The following is a 21,543-nucleotide window of genomic DNA, read 5'->3' as shown; positions in this document are numbered from 1 at the left end:
AATGAAAATTCAGTCCTAAGAGCATCTCCAATGGTGTTATTTTTCAATGAGTTATCCAACTAGACATCAATATAATAATTAAATATTGAAGTAAAATGCCATGTCATAGTAGAGTTGCATTGCAATGCAACTAGTAAAAAATTGTGGTACCCAATCAAATTAATTTATGAGGTAAAGTTGTGGGACCCATTTGAATTACTCTAATAAAATAAATATTAAATAAATTATTTTGAGATGATATGGCTGGTGGGACCCATAAAAAACTCAAAAATGGGTTGCACCATTGGAGATGGCCTAATCATTGTGTTATGCTTACCTATAATTTTGGAAAATTTCTTTAGCCACCTCCCTATGGGGTCACCCCCAACGAAAATCCCAAAATACCCCTGCTTCGGAAATGAACTTCCGAAGCGCTTTTTTTTATAAAAAAAATTCCATAATTCGGAAGTTCATCTCCGAAAACACCTCATGGGGGGTGTCTTCGGAGATGAACTTCCGAAAACACCTCATGGGTGAATTCGGAAGTTTATTTCCGAATTATGCAGAAACTGTGTTTTTTTTAATGTTATTTCTTAAACAGTCTCGCATTTTAATTAAACGCAAACGCCAAATAAAATAAGCAACAGATAAACAGAAAATACTAATACGATAAATAAAATCCAAATAATATATACAAGCCGAACCAAATAGTAATAGTGTGCGCAATATACAATCCGAAAACAAAAAATAAATAATCCCGACCACTACTGGGTGTGCCTAACCCTCTCACCCTGAGCCCTCCTCTGCCTCCTGTACCCCGCCGCACGGCCCGCATCAGTGACGATCGCCTCCATCACGGCGACTGCATCTGGACCGCCCTGAAGAACGACACCCCGATCCAAGGCGTCTCGCCCAAGCATCTTTATCCGCTGGCAGATCGGCAGGAGATCAAAGGCGTGGTCATCCTCGGCCTGCTGGTTCTCCAAGATCTCCTCATGTGCTGGCCTAGGAGCGCCGGGAACGTCGGGTCTCAGTAGAGGATGGGACACCCGGTAGAACCATGTGACGTACCCCTCCTCACTGTGCCAGTCCTGTGTGACCCGAGTGAGACGGTACTCTTGCGGTACCACATGATGCTGCCAGTCCTCCCATATGGCAGTGAGCTGCACTCGGGTCACTGTGTCGGGAGCTGCCTCAAAGGGTAACCTAGGTATCCGCTGCACGAATCCGAACTGACGCATGCACCGCTCAGGGAGATACCGGACCATGATGCCGGTCCCGCATGCCAACCAGCCTGAATATAGAGCAATGCCGTCAAAGGGGACAATCTGAGCGTAGTCGACGAACGGCCTCCAGGTGACGTCGTCGTGCATCGTGCAGTCCAAGTACAGACGGTATGGTCCCACCGCATCGTTCCCCCTCTGGAGATCGTATCTGGCGGCCCTGGGCATGGCGTCCACGTACGCAGGATCGATGTGAAAGCCGTGGATGCGGGAGAAGTAGGAGATGATCCAGCTCTGAAACAGAAACACGATAATGTATTAAAAATAAATACGAAACATAAATAAATAAATACGATAATGTATTAAAATAAAACGTACCGTAAGCAGTGTGCAGGATCCGACCAACTGCCTCGTCCTCCAGTTGGAGGCCTCATTCAGCTTTTGGTAGAGATATGCCAGAGTAGCTGACCCCCAGTTCCACTGGTGAACGGTATCCAGGTCCATGAAATAGTGGAGGTAGGTCACGTCGACGTACCTTGCACTCTTGTCCACAAAGCAAGCAGCGCCTACCACATGCATGTACCAGCACCGGAGAGCGCAGCCGCGGTGGTACTGTGTGAATAGGTCGTCACCCCGCCTGCTCGGCATCGGCCGCCGCGTCCAGGTGGTGCTCGAAATAGCGGCTCAGTGTGGTGAACCGGATATGAGGCCCAGAAGTCGTGGCACACTCATAGTGAGCAACCTCGTGCTCCATGCCCAAGTAGAGCATCATCCACTCAATGGCCTCCTCCACCCTCTGGATCTTGGAGTGGGTCAACAGCGGCCCCCTAATCGGCAGGTGGAGAAGACACTGCACGTCGTGCAAGGTGATCGTCATCTCCCCAACCGACAAGTGGAAAGAGGACGTCTCCTTGTGCCAGCGCTCCACAAATGCCCCCTGCATGCCGGTGCTGATGGTGGTGTACCCCGTCATGCAGAGCCCGCTGAGCCCTGAACCTCGCACATGGTCGTTAAACCACTCAGCTGCTGGTTTAAACAGACCGAAAATCTTGCGGGCGTGGTTGACCATTTTCAGCGGCTCTCTCTCCTGTTACAAAAAAAAAAACAAATAAGCGACATATATTAAATAAGCGGACATATATTAAATAAGCGACAAATAAACGGTTAGATTATAAAAAATGGTGACAAATAAACTGTTAAATTAAAAAAATACCTCTCCCTCCCAGATCCGCCGAGCGACGTGATCGTGGTAGTGAATCAGCACGGAAGTGTCAAAGGGCCCTCCCGGATAGCCATCCTCCTGCACATCCTTCTCCCCGGCTGGAGGGTCAACATCCGGTACACCCTCCGGCTCGTGGTATGGCACTGGCACCTCCTCCTCCTCCTCCTCCTCTCGCTGGCGGGAAGAAGATACCCGAGCCAGCCGACTCCTAGATTCCGAAGCAGATGTACCCTCTCCCACGTCCACGAGAACTCGCACACGGCGTCCCCGGCCCTGCCCCCGTCCCTGGGTCGACGCCAGCTGCGCCGCCGCCCGCTCGCGTCTAGCCGACGCAGTCTGAGACTCTCTCCCGTGTCTGATGCGTGCTGGTTGGTTGCCTGACATGTTCCTGTAAACAATTGAAATCGATTAATATGCGAGACAAAAGAAGAAACAAAAATAATTGAAATTCTGATACAGTTCGGAAGTTCATTTCCGAAAACTGGGATGGAGGTGTTTTCGGAAATGAACTTCCGAAACACCCCTGCGATGGAGTTTTCTGCAACTCCCATGGCAGACCCCAAAACCAAACATCAAACCTATGTCTACACATTCTAAACATCCTAAATATCAGTATAAACCTAACCTAATACATTTTTTACTATTTGTAAACACCCTAATATACATTTTAATCATAGATCTTAAAATCAAAATGCTTACCGATTGAATGGATTTGAGGACTTTTGAATGTAATAGAGCAAGTAGTTGGAGCCTTTGAGGTAGCTTGGAACTGGTTTGCACAAAAATCTCTTGGGGTGTGAGTTTGGAAGAAGATTAGGGTAAATGATTAGGGGGAGGGGGCTGTTTTGCTTAATCTACAAAACGCGCAGTATTTCGGAAATGAACTTCCGAAATGCTGTTTTCGGAAGTGCATTTCCGAAATAAGTCAAATTTTTTTAAAAAAAAGGCGCTTTCGGAGATGCATCTCCGAAAACACCTTTTTCTTGCATTTCGGAAGTTCATTTCCGAATTCAAGGGTATTCTGAGTTTTCACCAGAGGTGAGCTAGAAGGTTGGGAGGTGGCCAAAGATTTCTCTAATTTTGATTTAATGACAGTGGTCCTATTTTACATCATTTAAGATTTAGGTTTCGTCTTTTTAATTTTACAATTTTGATTCCTTAATTTTAAAATTTCTAAAATTGATTCCACCACTAACTTTTTTAATAATATGGTAATAGTAATGAAAGAAGTGGACATATGTAGCTGCTGGATCGGCATATCAATGATTAATAACTTGAAAATAAAATTTTATTATATATAAATCCTCTTGTGTCTGCAAGTACTTAAATCTTAAAAATTGTTTTCTTTAAACTTTATTCTCACCCAAATTCTAAACAAAACAACTACATAGCTTGTTTGGTTTCATGTTAAAACTATCAAACTCACATCTGCAATGACACTTTTAAATTTTTGATATCGTTAACATCAAATCTTCAAAGAGTAGCTCAATCAAACACTCATTAACCGATGACTTTTCCAATGCCTCAAGGCTATCTTTGAGAGTTTGAAGGGAAGAGGAGGGGAAGATTTTCAAAAACAAAATTTTAAAAAAAATGTAGGAAAATATTTAACATTTTTTTAAAAAAAATGATTTTGTTTAGAGTGATAAAAGAGTCATTATAATTACTAAATTTTTAATTTTCGAATACTATAACAACCTAAAAAGATATTTGGAAAATTTATGTAAGCCCTCCAAACCCTACTTCAATATAATTTTTGACTTCCCCCATTTTATGGGGTTTTTGGTGTTATGAATAAACTCAAACCCTCCAAAACCTTCCTACCCAAAATCTTTTTATCCTGTTCACCTAATTCTTCCTATTTTTCAAAGTCCTCCCCTCCTTTTTCCTTCAAACTCCCAAACATAGCCTTAGGGGTTAATATTCTTTTCACAGTAACTAGTGGGAAACCCGTGCGTCCGCACGGGTTCTGATGTGTTACGCGCATTTGTTTTTAAAATATAAAGAAAATGAAATAAGACAAAATTGTTGAATGAAAAGTGTTTATTATTTTTAAATAGATAATAAACCGGTGGTTATAATTTTATTCAAATATAAAAATATTTGAATTAACAATAAAATTTTTTCGTCTATAAAAATAATAAATATTATTTTTGTTTTGATATTATTTATAAAAATATTTGAATCAATAGTAAACTTAGTCCCGTTTATAAAAAAAACCTTGTTTAAAAATATTTGAATCAACAATAAATTTTTTTATGTATATGAAAATATTTGAATCAATAATAAAATTTTAAATATTGATATTTTAGTGTTTTATAGAGTAAAATTATGGATTTATATTTTTTATTTATCTTGTTTGATATATTATTTATTTGCACTGTTACGTTTTATTTTTTTAAGCAATTACTTATTTAAAATAGTGGTGTTAAAAGATTTAGTTATTAATTTATTAAATAAAAAATGAATATTATTTATTCATTTTAAATAATAATTTAAATCCTCATTTAAATATTAATATTAACTAATAAATAAATAATTTAATATTTTATAAATATTTTTAAAATCAAGGATAGTTTAGTACTTTTATACTTAATCAAAACTTCTCTCTCCCTTATTTCTCTTATCTTTCTTTTATAACAAACAATACTTCAAATCTATTCAATTTCTTTCCTACTTCTCTCTTCCCATACTCTCTCTCACATAATTCTCTCTTCACAAGTTCTCTTTTGCACCAAACACACCCTTAGTGATGACAGTTTAAAAATTTTATTGAACACTTATAACATACTTATAAATGTTAAATAATAAAAAAATAAAAGTACAACCATTAGAGTTTTTTTATATACAATAGCTCTTGTTGAAGAGTAACATGATTGAATTATATGTGCACTTTTAAAATGTTATCAGTATGCTTTTATAAATGCCTGGAACACTAAAAGCAATGTTTGAGAAAAAATTCCTAGTAATAAGAGGCTAAGATAACACCAATTTTGTCGTAAGAAAACATAAAGAACGCACCAGTGATAGTAACAATTGATACCAAAGAACGCACCAGCAATGATAGTAACAATTGATACCAAAAACATATGAAAAACCAAAAACATATACAACACAGATATCACCACATTCAATTCTGTGATAAGAAATTCTAAACACTGTTGCATAGACACACTCCCCACCACTACCTACGCCTTACTCACCAAAACTCACTTGCACCAAATTTAAAATTGTTTAAAATACCGAATCAAAAGACAACTCATGCCAGATCCTTATCAAACGATTACACTGATATCTCAACACTAAAATATATCTTTTTAACATTTCTACAATAATTTCTACTACCAATCTGCATTCAAGACGAATTTAGAGAGCTGATAAACACACCCACATTACACAACCGGTCAAAACTAAACCTACAAATTCACAACGAACATAACTTTGACAGTTCAAAGTTCCAACCAACACATTGTAGCAACCTGCCCTAAAAATGAAAGCTTTTAGAGTCGCCACCTATTCTGAAGGGCGAATAGGAAACCCTACGCAGTTGAGAAATCTGGGTAAGTTATTATAATCAGGTCGAGGGAAGGTGTTAGGCACCCTCAACCCTTTCCTAAGGTTTTATGTTAAGGCAAAGGTTTTATGGCTAAAATTTAGAGGTTTAATAGCTAAGGAAACGAATAGGGGAAAAATTGAGATTTGAATTGAATTGAGGTTTTGAGGAAGGGGACTCGCCTTGGTTATCCAAGTGCCTACGTATCTCCTTAGGGAGAATCAGAGTCAACGTAGTTCGGGCCCAGGGTTGTACGCCTTAGAATTAGAATTTTGTAGTTTGAAATTGTTTAAAGGCTTTTTGAATGGTCTTGCCATAGTTTTGAATTTGTGATCTGAAAGGCATTTTGAATTGCCTGATCGAAGGGATGAAAATCCATAGTTTGTTTTGAATTGTTTTGAATGTTTTGGGCGTACAACCCTGATTTGATATGTCACTGTTAGATGCGGTGATCAATAGATTTGATCAGTATAGCTAACAGATTAATGGGAATTGCTGGTTACTCAGATCGATAGATTGATCATCGCGGGCAGCAAATTGAATGTGTTTTAATTTGTATATATATATTTTTTATCTCTCGTCTAATGCGACTAATAGATTTAGTCGGGTCGAGGAGAGAATTAAAAAAAAAGATTAATGTTTTATTATTTTATTCAGATATTTGATCAGTACGGCATAGAGAGTCGACTAATTCGAAGGCGGGATGAAATAGGTATTCATTCGCCATTTATCCGTTAAAGGGAAAATTAGAATTGACTGTTCTTATTATTGGATTTGATTAATTAAATTAATCGATTGTTAATCATTGCGACCAATAGGTTTAGTCGGAACGAGTAACAAATTAAATCCAAAGACTTCGGCCAAGTGGCAAATGGGATTGGGACGAACCCTAATATTATAAACCTTTATAGGGTTTTTATTGTGATTTTATAATAATAGAAAGACATTATTTTTTTTATATTCAAATTAAATGATATATGTATTTTTTAGATTAAATAATAGGGGGTATAATTTCATGTTAGGATAGTAAAACAAGGGTTGCACGTTAGTAAAATGATAGTAAGATGTGACCCCATGGCCCAATTAATAATCCTATTATAACCTTAACAATGAATTGTAATAATTATATAATAATATTAATATATAAAAAAAAAGAGATTTGGGAGAATTTACGTAGAGGCAAAAGGGATGCCTCTTAATCCAATAGCGCGAAGACATGTGTCATAGATTTAGAAAAAATAAATAAAAAAAAGAACAAATGGTAATGTAATAACCAGCAAGCTAAAGCGTGTACCTCTCTTTCTCTTCAACTTTCAACTTTCTCAAGACCTTGGAAAACCAAAAAAATCACACCAACGTTAAGAATAAAAAATGCTACCTTAACGAGATCAATCAATAGCCAGCAAAATTGGAATCGGCGGTGGAGATTTTGCGGTAAATGTGTGGCATCGGAGCTTGGCGGAGCGGTGGTGATGCTGTCGGCTTCGTGCGGTTGCGGATCTGATACGAGGAAGGAGTGCGGATGTAGGCCGCCGTGTGGTGGCGCCGGTGAGGTCCTCGCGGCTGTGCGGTTTCGTCCGGCACTGTGAAGGTTAATGACGGAAGTTGCTGTTGACTTTGTGGCCGGAGGTGGTTGCTCGTCCGCGTGTGGGGGTCACCGTGATCTGCGGAAGAGAAATCTCGCGGTGATGTCGGTGACGGCAGAATGTGTTAGTTCGGTCCTTTGACAGTGAATCAATAGCCGCAATTTCCTTCTTCATCTATTCATGTGTTGAATTTGGTTTTGATAGTATGCCAAGTTAGTGTGAATTTGGTTTTGATGGTGATAGGTTCAGGTTTTGGAATCGTGAATGTGTGTTGGGATTGGCCGTGAAAAATGTGTTGGGATTGGCCTCAGAATGTTAGAAAATTGAAGTGAAATACATACAGTGGGTGGGAGTATTACGTATGTGGGATAGGAAAAGAAGGCCAGATTCCGATTGTTCTGTACAGAGTCGACTAATAAGGGTTAGAAAATTGGCCTCCCCCATTGACAAAAAAAACACCCTATTTATAATGTTTAGATTAGGTCTTTCTACACCTAATGGGCCTATTGCCCAATTAATTTAAGTATAAAACTACAAAAATCCTAATTATAATAATATTTACATTAATACTAATTCTAATAATAACACTAATAATCTCTAATGACAATTCTAATATTAACAATAATTAATTAGTAAAATTAATAATATTAATACTAATTATTAGTAATAATAAAATTAATAAAAAAAAACAAATGTTAGTAAAAAAAAAACTATAATCCCCAAAAAGGATAAAACCCTTGTAATAATTGGGCCCCGAGGTTTGGATCCCAAAGCACCTGTTAATTGCACCCCATTTTGTCTCAGGATATTTTATAAGAGAGCGGGTTTGACAATAAGAATGTCAAACCCCATGACTCTTAATTTTGATCCTTGATGACTTAAAAGACATAGATCTGATTGGGCAAATTTTGGGGTATGACACACATAATACCACTTGATCTAAGCTGACGACACCATGACTTAAAGTCACTATAAACAAACTGATGTGAAAGCACAACTTCATCGAAGAGCTGCAAAAAAAACAACAACTTCACCAATTCATGATTGATGCAGCCGACGAAATTAATTCAAGTGTTCTTGCTGGAAGTTTTAATTTTCATCACAGCAATTGGCGGTCAATGGAATAAAATATAAAAGAGAATGCATTAATCTCATTTTTAAAATGGAATAAAGTGAGAATAATACCCCAATCCAATTATACAATAGCCACACACACCCATTAACATTTGTCAGACTAAAAAGATATCGCACACGATACACTGATCCAAAACACAAGAAAAGTGAACTCATAATATTTCCATCCAACTACTGATAATGATGTCTGAATTCCCCAAAACGATATTCAAGAACTCGTTGTTTAGACTCAAAGTTTGTGCTTTAGAGAAAAGGACAAAATAGCCGTTGTCATATTTTAACGCCTATTTATCAATTCAAAATTCTATTACACTGGTGGTAGAAATTTGCTCTTTTCTATTCTTATTCTTTTCTCTTCTCTGACATAAGCCCCATTCAGACATTAAAGATATTATAATTCCATCTCTTCATGGTTAACATCATACTCCAAAAGAATAGCTCAAATGTAACATAAAAAATGCATAAGGTAAATACGCCTTACCCAATTTTTAATGGATACTTCTTGAAATAGGCCTCACATATGCTGGAAAAAAAAGTGACAACCATAAGTCATTAGTAGATACTCAAAATATCTGAAACTAATAATAATAATAATAATAATAATAATAATAATAATAATAATAACAACAACAACTTAAAAATAAAGGTCACCTTCGAGCAACAGGACGCCTTATAAGTACCCTTGGTGCATATTTCTTCTGCTTCTTAAGTCTATATTTCTCCTGCACAGATATCATGAGCTTTGGTTCATTCCCTAAATAAAGACAAAGTAAACAATTTGGTCCATAAAAGATGTTCATTTTACTTGTGTCGTTATTATCCTGAGGGTTTCTCTCTTACACAAAGTAGACCCAAGAGTTGTCACTTAGCTAAAGAGTTCACCCTTCGGTTATTTGGTATCGTTTGTGAGCTGATAAATAACGTTTGTGATTCTAAAGAAGTTGGTGTAGAATGATAAATGCACACATCTAATATTATATTCGAATATTATTATCTTAATGCCCTTATAAGTAATGTTTTACACTCGCTAACTAACCGGTTTGTATAGACAGAAGGGGATTAAAATAACACAGATAACATTTATCACTAACCAAATTACATCTTTACTCTAAATATAAACTACATAATCTCTTTATACACTTAAATATATACCTGTGAGAATGATGTTTTCTTATCAAATGTTGCACTATTGGCAATGAGAGCTTCAATTATTTCATTACCCTTAGCACCCTGTCTGCATAAAAGAATAGCATAATTTCTCACTACTGAATCCCAAGATAGCAAGATGTGGATTGCAGAATTTAATTGACAACAATGGTACTAAAGATGTATTTATTTATTTATATAACACTTATATATCAAGGATAAAGAACCGAAGTACACAAATAAAAAAATGCAGGAAACAAAATAAGATTTAAAATCCAAACAAAATAAGATGCCATCATCACCTTCGCATGTCTTCTATATCTTCACCAGCGAGGCTTTGTGCAGTATTATTGTCGATCAACGACCGGTTGTCCTTGGAATCACTGCTGGGTTGATCGTGACCATCTTTTATTTCGTCGGTGTTATTTACATCACCTAAATGTCAGATCAAGATGTACCATGCAGGTTAGAGTGAGAGTAAAAGCCTAGAATATCAATAAACCACAACAAAGCTAAAATCAATCAAAGACAACCTCCCTCCCTCATATTGCTATGTATAATATAACAAAGCTATTAAAAAATAAATTGGGATTGAATTGATTTTGCCTACAGAATTAATTCTAACATACGTTAAGAAATTAAAGCAGCTTTTGATTCTAGAAACACACACTCTTAGGGTTTAATATCTCCAAACAAACAAAAAAGGAGGGACTTGCCTTTGGGTTGGAATGGCGATAGAAAAGGGCCCTCAGAAGAAGTGTCAAGTTGAAAAACAGTACCAAAGGGACAACCAATCAATGGCCTAATGTTCTTGTAAAGGCCTGTATGAACTATCCGCTGGAACTCAGACCCTCTTATTCTTACTCTCTTCAAATCAAAACCATCTTCTTCAGTGGAATCCTCTTATTCTTACTCTATTACACCAATTCTATCAGTATCCATAGCCTGGAACATTCCTCTTACACCAATTCTTTTGCAGCAAGGCTAGCCTATTGCTTTATACAGTAAGGCTTTAAGCGATCGCAATTTAACCAAATCTGCATTCGAGAAAGAATTGATGGCAGTAGCATTGGCAATACAATGTTGGAGATTGCAGTAGCATTGGCAATACAACATTGGAGACCGTATTAATTGGGACAAAAATTTACAGTTAGCAACCATCAAAAGAGCTTAAAACAGTGACTGCAAAAAGGATTACGACCATTTTGACATAGTTTACAAACCCGGGTTGGAGAACAAAGTTGCTGATCCACTGTCCAGAATGCATGACACAGCAAAGTTGCAGTCTCAGGTTTACACTCAGGTGTGGTTAGGAAGTTGATAGAAACTGATTCTTTTACAAAATAAAATTGGGACAATTTCTGATATTTTTCGGTACAAAACAGAAATAACACAAACAGAATGACAAGAACCAATTTGGTTCCTTCCAAGAATTCGAGAGTCTTGGATCTCTCCCTTCCCAGATAACCCACCATGCTTTGCTATCTTCCTATTTCTTGCTGTTGCAGGTTGTTGTTGCATACTGAGCTTCTTCTGAAGAAATTGCGAAGACTGTTGAGAACTTGAAGTATTACTGGAAAAAGGCATGGTTGTTAACTTGTTATCGCAGTTTAAGCAATGGTTATAAAATTTAACGATTGAATGGGTAAGTTATAACATATAATATATTGCGAAGATTGTTACCAGATATCATCACATGTTTCAGTTACATCTACTGCCTTGCCCTCAAACAATCTTTGTTTTTCCTCCTTAATCTCTTATGGTGGCACATCCATCTTATCAGATAACTCCACCATATCTACCTGCAAATGAGAAGTCTTCTTCTATCCGGTGTCCCATTTCTATTTGATTAATGGAGCTCCTTCTTCTTCTTATCAAGACGAATCCACCATAACTGCCGCATCACTGCTGCTTTGTTGGATTCCATTTATCTTTGATGTTCCAACTTCTTTGGCTTCCTCTTTAGATACAGCAAGTGGAATATTCTTTCAGCAAATTCATTCAACAAAATTATCATACTTCCATAGAATAATACACCAGCATATATGTCTTCATCGCTCACGGAATCATGGTGTTTTTGAGTCGGTAGCAACCAAAGAAATCTTAAGATGAAAAAAAAAGGAACCACATTAGCTATAAATTTGTGTGAAGTTTTAACAAAGTGAAAATGTAAACATTGTTCAAATCAAACCTACTTGGAAAAGTTTAAAGATGTGAACCAGTCAGAAAATGTGAAAATATAAACCAAAAAAGAGACAATTATTCCGCAGAAGATACAACAACAAATGGACATGGTAGAAACGATACCGATATATCTAACACATGAATTAATGTGGTTCTGCATATTTGAGATTCAGTTGTCATGTGAATCATTCTCATTGAAAATGAAACATCAAAAGAGAATCAAAATTAAGACCCTTGTGGGGTTGGGACGACGTAGAGCCCCGAGATTTCCCGTCGTGACTGAAAAGAGTTCGCGAAACCAAGTCTAACCGAAATTTTAGAAGATTTCATCGTTCTCCAAGATTTCATTGCAGCAAAAAGTCATATTTAGTGAAATTAATACTTATCTTTTTTTCATGTCGACATCAGTTACACCATCACCTCTTGATAATGCGCGCGGTCCCCCATTTCATTCTTTCACCCACCTTGTTACCTGTTAGCAAAAGATTGAGGGATGAAGACGCAAACAAATAATAACATCAACATAGAGCCATGAATGTAGTAGTGAAAAATTGTATTTGACAAATTCAATTATTTTCAAATTTTAGCAAGATGATAAAAGCCATATCAAGAGACAAACCTTATCCTCTACCTGCTTATGAAATCTTCATGTTCTAATCCACACAAACAACTTAAATGATATGCAGATCCATTGACAGTAACTCTATGTTGGAGTGACTTTATTGACACAATCCTTTAGATCCTATGGAAAAGAAAACTCTTTGCGAAACTGCAAAACTAAACATAAGCTTCCCCAGCTTTAGCAACACAAAACAATAAATGTTGAGAACATAAGAAAAACATGAAAGAAAGTAACCGGTAAAAACATACCTGATACATATTCTGCCTTCGAATGCGCAAATCCATAAGCTTTGTGAATACTCAAAAGAAAGAATAGCTTACATGATGGTTGAGTAACCAACTGTGTATTTCCTTCAACCAAACCCGTAAATCTTGATCATAACCCTAACAAACCTTTCATTTTCGTCATCAGTACAAACCCTAACTCCACCTAGCTTTATCTAAACCATTATGAAGATGAAGATAAAGATATTATGGATGAAGATGAACAAAAAAAAGAGAAGTAGGGATTGATTTTCAGATTTGGAAAGAATGAAGATGGAAGAGAAAGAGAAAGAGTTAGACTAGGAAAAGGTGAAGAATGAAGAGTGACGGCAGAGGAAGAGGGAGAAAAACGAAAGATTGCATATGGGATTGGGATTGGAAAGCAACATTGGGAGTAAGGAAAATCTGTAAATGGGTACAGATTCTATTTGGAGGAGGACATTGCCTCACCCGTTTCAGTTAGATTAGAAATAAAAGGACAAATAGTACATAACTTGACCAATAGAGAGAGCAACAGAAGAAACTAATAGTTAGATTCAAGTCAAAGTCAGAATTTAGTCACTAAAAGTATTATTTGGACACATTTTAACCCTAAAATTAATAGGTGGAATTTTTTAAACAAAGGGCATATTAGTATTAACCAGGTACTTGTGTTTTCTTATTTTATAGATTCTATTCATAGTTTCAATAAAAATTATGTTACCTACTAGTATAAATTTTGAAATAACTTTTACATTTCAATCATGTGCATTTTGTCTGCGTTTGAACATTCACTACATCGAATCAAATTATTTTTGCCCCCAAAACATTCATGGATCGAAGTACAAGTGTCGATACGAATGATATAACAACTTTTGGAGAATATATTTTAAAAGGTTGTTCTAACTACCATACTAACTACTACTAAATTTTTCACGACATCTTTGTTTCATGAATTTAGTATGTTAAAAAATTCTCTGTTATATATTCTAGCACAATTGTATAGAACATCATCTTGATTTTAATCCATATGATGTGAATTGTTTTCCTTTTCTCATTAATTTTTAGATTTTTTGTTTGCCTTTTTATCAAATATTTTGATATCTTAAAAACGTATGTTGAAATTATGATGACGAAGGAATGATAAAATTTGCATGCAAGAAACCGATGAAAAGAAGAGAAATTGCAAGTTTGTGTAAAAACATTCAATGTCATACATTCACAACAAAATTAACTACTGGAATAGGGACGAAGCCAGAATATGTAGAGTATGGTGCATATAAATCAATCATACATGTATTAGATTATCTTTTAATATCATATCATTTTTATATCTTATTAAAAATATATTTTCACAGACATTTATATTTGTGAGACATAATAATTTATATTTATATACTTTATAATATTTATATACACACCAATAAAATTATATATTATATTTATAATATATATATATATATATATATATATATATATATATATATATATATATATATATATATAATATTTATTTCAAAAATATCATTAGTATAATAGTTTTTGGTCCATACACAAAATGATAATAGCTATCACAAATACACAACTAAATCTAAGATTCAAGGTATCCACATTTATCAATTTTTTTTTAACACTACTATAACTTATTTATTGATAGAATACATGTTATAGTTTATAATTTATAAAATATAAATAAGTAAACAAAATAAATAAATAAATTATCCATATTATTTAATAAATTTTAATTTTGAAAAATTCAACACAAACAATTAACACAAAAATTGACATTAATTTTATGACATGACATTGAACACTATTCTATCATTAAACACAATTGTATATTAATATGTATTTTGAAGTAGCAATTAAATATTAACAAATTAAATCAGGTATATTTTATTGTTGTAGTGTTAACTTATATATTAAACTAGCATTGAAAAGAAATACGTATATGTCAATATTTTATAGTAGTATATGTAGGTGAAATATTAGTGGGTGTATATAGGGGTGGCAAAACGGGCCGGGGCCCGCCGGGCCGCCCGCGCACCCGCCAAAAATTGGCGGGTTGGGTTGGGATTTTAGGCTCGCTGCTTGCCAAAGCCCGCCCCGCCAAAACCCGCCGCCCGCCATACCCGCCCCGCCAAAGCCCGCCGCTCGCCAAAACCCGCTCCTCCTCCAAAACTCACTCTTTTTTTAGTTAATTCTAGTAATTGCAATTCTTGATGGTTTATTTTATACATTTATTTATAAATATATGTAATATTTTTTAGAGTAAATTTGTTAAAAAATTACTTTTATAAAAAATTGTTTTAAAAAATAAGTGAAAAGTTTAATTAAAAGGTAAAAAAAGCATATTAATCTATTAAAAAAATATAAATAAAAATTGGCGGGTAAGCCCGCCGCCCGCCAACCCGCCATCTTGGCGGGGCGGGCATGATTTTGATGCCCATTTTACTTGGCCGGCATGCCCGCCCCGCTCGTTTTTTGGCGGGCATAAGGCGGGGCGGGCGGCGGGCGGGGCGGGCGGCCCGTTTTGCCACCCCTAGGTGTATAGGCCCATTGGCTCCGTTCTTGAATGGGAATATCGTGAAGCTCAAAACAAGTTATTATTATGTATCTTTATGCCAAAACCTAAATCATGCAAAGTAAATTTCTTTTTCAATCAAAATATTAACATTTCCTCAATTGTTGGCTAGATAATATTCGGTTTAGAAACATCAAATTCTCCAACATCCAGTCTAGCAACATTTGGCTTATCAACCACTTGTTTGACAAACATACACTTTCACCAAAACGATTTTATAAAATGAAAACAAAAATAATTAAAAAAATATAAATTAATATATGAAACTCTGACATGTCAATCAGAAGGCGTGTCTCCGACTCGGACACATATTAGACACCGACACGCGTATGATATGTATCAGACACATCTTTAAAGTGTCCAACAAAAAAAAATCAAAATGCAACGGACACAAATAAGGCCACTATTTCAAATAACAGAGACTGCAACCACTCAAATTCTCAAAATTTTTATAAAAAAAACAAAAGTTTTTTATCTTTCATATTCCATTTCCCCACTATAAAACAACTCATATTCTTTATTTTTTTCATCTTCTCTGTTTATTTTTATCTTCTTTGTTTGTTTTCATCTTTACCGCTCGCCGACATTTCATTGTCGCCAGTGCTGATATTCCACTCTTTCTCTTCCAATACTCATTCCTTTTCTTTCTTAATTGGAAGTACTCAATTTAAGTCTTTTTCGATTGATTGATAGTACTAAGTTTAAATATATTTTAGTTCTCATTTTAGACTGTTTATAAATTGTGCTCATAAATTTTATATATATATATATATATATATATATATATATATATATATATATATATATATATATATATATATATATATATATAGCTGTGTCCGTGTCCTATGTTTTTTACATTAGTGGCAGTGACAGAGCGAAAATTTTAAGCAGTCTGGACAAAAAATTTAACCGCAAGTTACATGTGACATAATATATAAATAATCATAAATCGGCTAATTTGTCCCTGAATTTAACCCTATTTTTATTAATTTTGTCCCTAGTTTTATCTAAAAATCGACTATTAGGTTGGGAGGAGTGCAAAGAAAATAGGAGTGGAGCTCGGGCGCGTGTCCCGGCTAGTTGGACCATGAAACCACTCATGATTAACGGTGTTCCGTATCTGTGTCTGTGTCTTGTCTCATGTCCGTATCCGAGTCCGGGCTTCATATTATTATCAGATGACCCCTTATAGAATTGGATTTCATCGTATTAGAAGGACCGTCCAAAAATATTTTTAAAGTTCTATTTTAAAGATAATACCAAAAAAAATAATGAAAATAGATTAGAAGAAAATGAAGTTGGTAGGGTAAATAGATAATATATATGATTTGTGTAACAAATTATTATATTACTTTAAAAAGAGATATGTTTTTTTAGTGGAAATGAATAAGTGCATTGAATTATTTTAGTAAGTATTAAAATTTCATGAGTTATACACACATAAGTACGACTTTTGAAAAAATCTCTATGATCTTTTTAAAGTAAAATAAAATAATTAAATCACGAAATCTCTAAATATGTTTAGGCGAAATGAAAAATTTGCTAATATGTTGCTCACTACATTTTATGTAGTACTCCTAATTCTTATTAAAATTTAAAATTTTCTCTGTCAAAAAAATTACAAAATTTAACTGGGTCATATTAGTTTTTCTGTTAATATTTTTTTTAAAATCATTTTTTTTCTACTTTTAAATTAGATTGCCACGTTGAATTTTATTTTAATTTTTAAATACTTAATTGATTTTAATTTTTAATTTCAATTATATTTTTTAAACAATTCATATTTAAAAAAGAAAAAAAAAGCTAAATTTTGTTCGTAAAGGAATTGAACCAATGACCTTTAAGCACATCTTTACCACTAAGCTAATGTATATTACTGATAAATTATTTTCATGCTTTATATTAATATTAAACATTCCCGAACTTAAAATAAAAAATACGAAGCTAAGTCCCTTCAGGTTAAATGGTAGTTACTTTACAACTATACCAATCAGTTTCTATTGTTAATATTTGTAATGATAAATACTTAACTTAATAATTTAGAATAAACATTTATTTAATTATTTATTTCAAATAATATACAAATTTATTAATAAAATTAATAAAATATAAATCATATTTATAATTAATAAAATAAAAATATTAAATTAATTTATTATTATTATTATTATTATATTTTAATTAAATAATACTTTTAAAATTAATTGATTATTTAATTTGAATGAAATAAATATTTTAATAATTAATTGAATTATTATTAAAATTAATTAATTAAAATTTAATTTTAATTAATTTGAAATAAGTAAATATTCATTTAAATGTTATTTAATTTCAAGTAAATATTATTTAATTTATTTCTGAATAAGTAAATCTTTATTCATGAATTATTTAAAATAAATAAATAAATAAATGTTTATTCTGAATTATTAAGTTAGACACTCATCATTAAAAATATTACAAACATTTGGTGTAGTTCTAAAATACTATCATTTTATCTTACAATTTTTTTTATTTTAAAATAAAAAATGTTTAGTATTATTGTAAATTATGGAAATAATTTATCATTATGTATATTAGTCTAGTGGTCAAAACATATAATATGTTTAAAAGTTTTTGGAAAGTAGAAAAAAATTTTAAAATAATATGTACAAAAAAATTAATATGATTTGATTAAATTTTTAAGAAATTAACTTGAGTCTTTTTTTTTTTTTGGTTAGATTTTTTTTTATATAAAATCTGCATTGTTAAAGAAGAATGGAACAAAAAATAGGGGGACATAAACCAATTTGACATAATGGAACAAAAAGATAGGGGACATAAACCAATTTGACTTGAATAATTTTTTGTGAGAAACCAACAATGAGTACTCACTCAATAAATATATAATATTAGTTTTTAGATTTCAATTTATATTATGTATACAATGTACACATATTTTACTTAAACTATTGAATTATGAATTAATCATAATTATTAAAAAGATTTGATTTTTATGAGAAGATAACCATATCCATCATTGCCTTCCTTCGTTCGGTGGAGTTGAGGGTTTGCAGAGTTCCATTTCCCTTTCAATTCTTCACCCTACCGCACCTTTCTGCTCCAATTCGAATACTTAAATGCCTTATTTTCATCCATAATTCTCAATATCCAACCCTACATACAATTCAACACTTTCGTTTTCACAATTCTTGAAATTCCAAGTCTTCCAATACGGTACGCTATTATTGCTTGTAACTTATTTTTTGGTTTTTATTGTTATTTATCTCTCTGATTCTAACCTAAATTTTTTTGGTGTTTGTTGAATTGGTTTTTATAGAGTGGATAATTTGTTGAAATGGTTTTGGTTTCTCATCAACCGCAGGTAATCTATATACTGCATTTACCTTATTGGATTGTTTTTACAATGAATTTTATGTTTTTTTTATTTATTTTTAATTATGAACTTCTTGGTTGCTTTGTTTTCTTTTCTCCAGGGCTTGTATGTCACGTTTTCGTCTAGGAAAAATTTGCCATGGAGCAAAAGTATGAAGTTGAAGCAGTGTTTCACAAAACGTCACTTGATTGGAAGAGCTGATTGGCATCATCGCATGTTAAAGCAGACTAATTGTCTAAGGTGAAAATATGTTTATGTGGTCATTGTAGTTATCAGTGTAGTCAAGATCGAATGCTGGGTCTTAAGATATTACGATCTTACGTGTTGAAGTTGCCTTTTAGTGCTACGATATGAGAAAAACTTTTTTCATGCTAGTTATTATGTACGGGGAAAGGGAAACAAAGTTATGTATTTACATATGTCAATAGTTTATTCGAGTCCGTATGTATATTGTTATACCAAATCACTGATGTTAATTCTGTTTTCAATGCTTTTAGATTTCAATTATAATTTTCAGTTTCATGTCATAAGCTTATTTTACACGAAGAACTTACATAAAAAGGCAGATGAGATGATCCTTTATTTCTGCATCATATAAAGGATTTATTGTTTCCAGTGTAGGGCCTCCTCAAATTTGTGGATCCAAGCTTAAACCTTTGACGATTACAAGCTTCAAAGGCAATGAGCGAAATGGTGATTCAGAAGCCAGAGCCAAGGAGTTGAAGGTCCGCAAGACCTCAGTTAGAGTGGAAGAGAAGGGGGAAGTTAAGTCGGAGTCTCCAAAGACCCGTAATGTTCCACTCAATGGTGCTAATGAGAGCCTTGCAGCATCATCTGGCATTCAAAAACTTTTTAAAAAATGGCTGACGATGTTGCACTCTCCACCGTCAAATCAAGAAGTGGATGAAACTTTGGGAGAACCACCTCCAGAGGTTTTATCAAAAACGTCACAAGGGATGCAGCGGAGTGAAAAAAGTCAGATGTTGAAGGTGGTGTGGTCTGCTTTTCAGTCTCTAGATGCATCAATAAAGATTCCACTTTTAATATTGTGAGTATGACTGTTTGTTCATTTCTGCATATTATGTATGCTATCTGGTTACTCTTACTACATCACTTATGTTCGCTATAAATGGGATTTTAGGAAAGAGAGAAGACACGTGTTCAATCCTTATTGTGGCATATGCATATTATGTTGTTGAGGTGTCAACTTAATATGCCATCTGCTAGTCACATGTTAGATTTTGACAATTGTCAACTTGGATTTAATTGTTGAAGCAAATTTTAGGTTATCAGAGTTTACCGAGAAAATTTAAAAAAAGGAAGAGAGGAAAGAGGATTTGTGTTCATTCCTTATTTAAGTATTATGCATAATATACTACTTTATTGAGGTCTTAGAGTTAATATGCCATCTTCTACTCACATTTGATTTCATCATATGTTAACTCTTAAAAAAAGGTTATTAACATGTATAGTATATCAATACATTGCTCTTTTTAGGTAGCTATTAATTTTAATATCCAGATAATGCATTCCTTTTTACATGAAATTGTGAGGTTTTTTTGTTGTTATTGTTGTTGGAAATTCCGCCTTCATTTGCGGTCCTCCCTTAGCCGCCTAGTTGTAGCATTTGGGTTGCTTCGATTGCAGCCTCCACCACCTTTATTGTGTTGGGCGTGAAGGGATGGATTTAGTTCCATATTGCCTAGACCTAGAGAGATAGTGTGTGTAGTGTTTATAAAGCTTGGGAAGTCCTCACCTTACAAGTCAGTTTTGTATGGTTGAGTTAGAGCCAGTCCAAATTCTAAGTGTTAGAAACTGAACTGAGATTGAAGATGAGAAAGGAAGAGGGAGAGAGAGTTGTAACAGATTTCTTTCATTTCATAAGGGAAAGGTAAAGTTAGTTACAATAGTTAGAGCTAGGTTATACAAAGAGAACTCAAATGTGCTGACTCAGCATTTGTTTTACACTTATACCCGTAATCTCTAAGACACTATTATTCTAATACCAAGATAGTATCCCAGCGATCCTACATTTGTTGGGCTTCCTGCATCGTCCACACTTTAGGCTCATCGGACCCAAGCATGAAGGGGGTTGGAAATTTCCTCTTCATTACGGTCTGCCCTTAGCCGCATAATTGCAGCATTTGGGTTGTCCTAATTGGAACCTCTAACACTTACATTCTGTTGTGCGTGAGTGAAGGGGTGAATTTAGTCCCATATTGTCTAGAGATATGACTTGTGTAATGTTTATGTTTTGGAAGTCCTCACCTCACCAATCAGTTTTGTAAGGTTGAGTTAGACTCAACTCACCTCACAAGTCTATTTTGTAAGGTTGAGTTAGACTCAACTCACCTCACAAGTCTATTTTGTAAGGTTGAGTTAGACTCACCTTATATTATTCATGCTTAAATGAGTTTTGGAACTCCTTTGGGAATCTAGGTCAATAGTTTTATCATGTTTTACGAGAATCCTCTGAAATTTTTATGTTTGTATTTGAACAACATCTGCAATAATTTTATGCTAGTTACATTTAGAGTTTTTGAGAGAAGCATATGTGTGCAACTACTTTTTGAAATTTGGTTAAGCTTATTTTGTTTTTAAATTATATCAAAAGCATACATTGGACAAGAATGCTTTATATTTTTTGCATATTCTAATTCCATATTTATCTGCAGTGCTCCTTTCTTTCTGA

General features: G+C 34.1%; 1 protein-coding gene across 1 annotated transcript; it reads left to right on the top strand.

Moving 5' to 3' along the window:
• Window positions 1–18,456: 18,456 nt before the first annotated feature.
• Window positions 18,457–21,539, top strand: LOC131624509 (uncharacterized; the record flags this gene model as incomplete). The annotated part of the gene is made up of 5 exons (XM_058895493.1): window positions 18,457–18,691; window positions 18,795–18,839; window positions 18,952–19,091; window positions 19,468–19,899; window positions 21,527–21,539. Coding segments are annotated over exons 2-5 (612 nt in total), but the record flags the coding sequence as incomplete, so codon positions are not given.
• Between the last annotated feature and the right edge of the window lie 4 nt (window positions 21,540–21,543).

The sequence above is a fragment of the Vicia villosa genome, linkage group LG1 (assembly GCF_029867415.1).
Source record: "Vicia villosa cultivar HV-30 ecotype Madison, WI linkage group LG1, Vvil1.0, whole genome shotgun sequence".
In the NCBI taxonomy this organism is placed as follows: Eukaryota; Viridiplantae; Streptophyta; class Magnoliopsida; order Fabales; family Fabaceae; genus Vicia; species Vicia villosa.
This window is presented reverse-complemented; position numbering and strand designations above follow the sequence as displayed.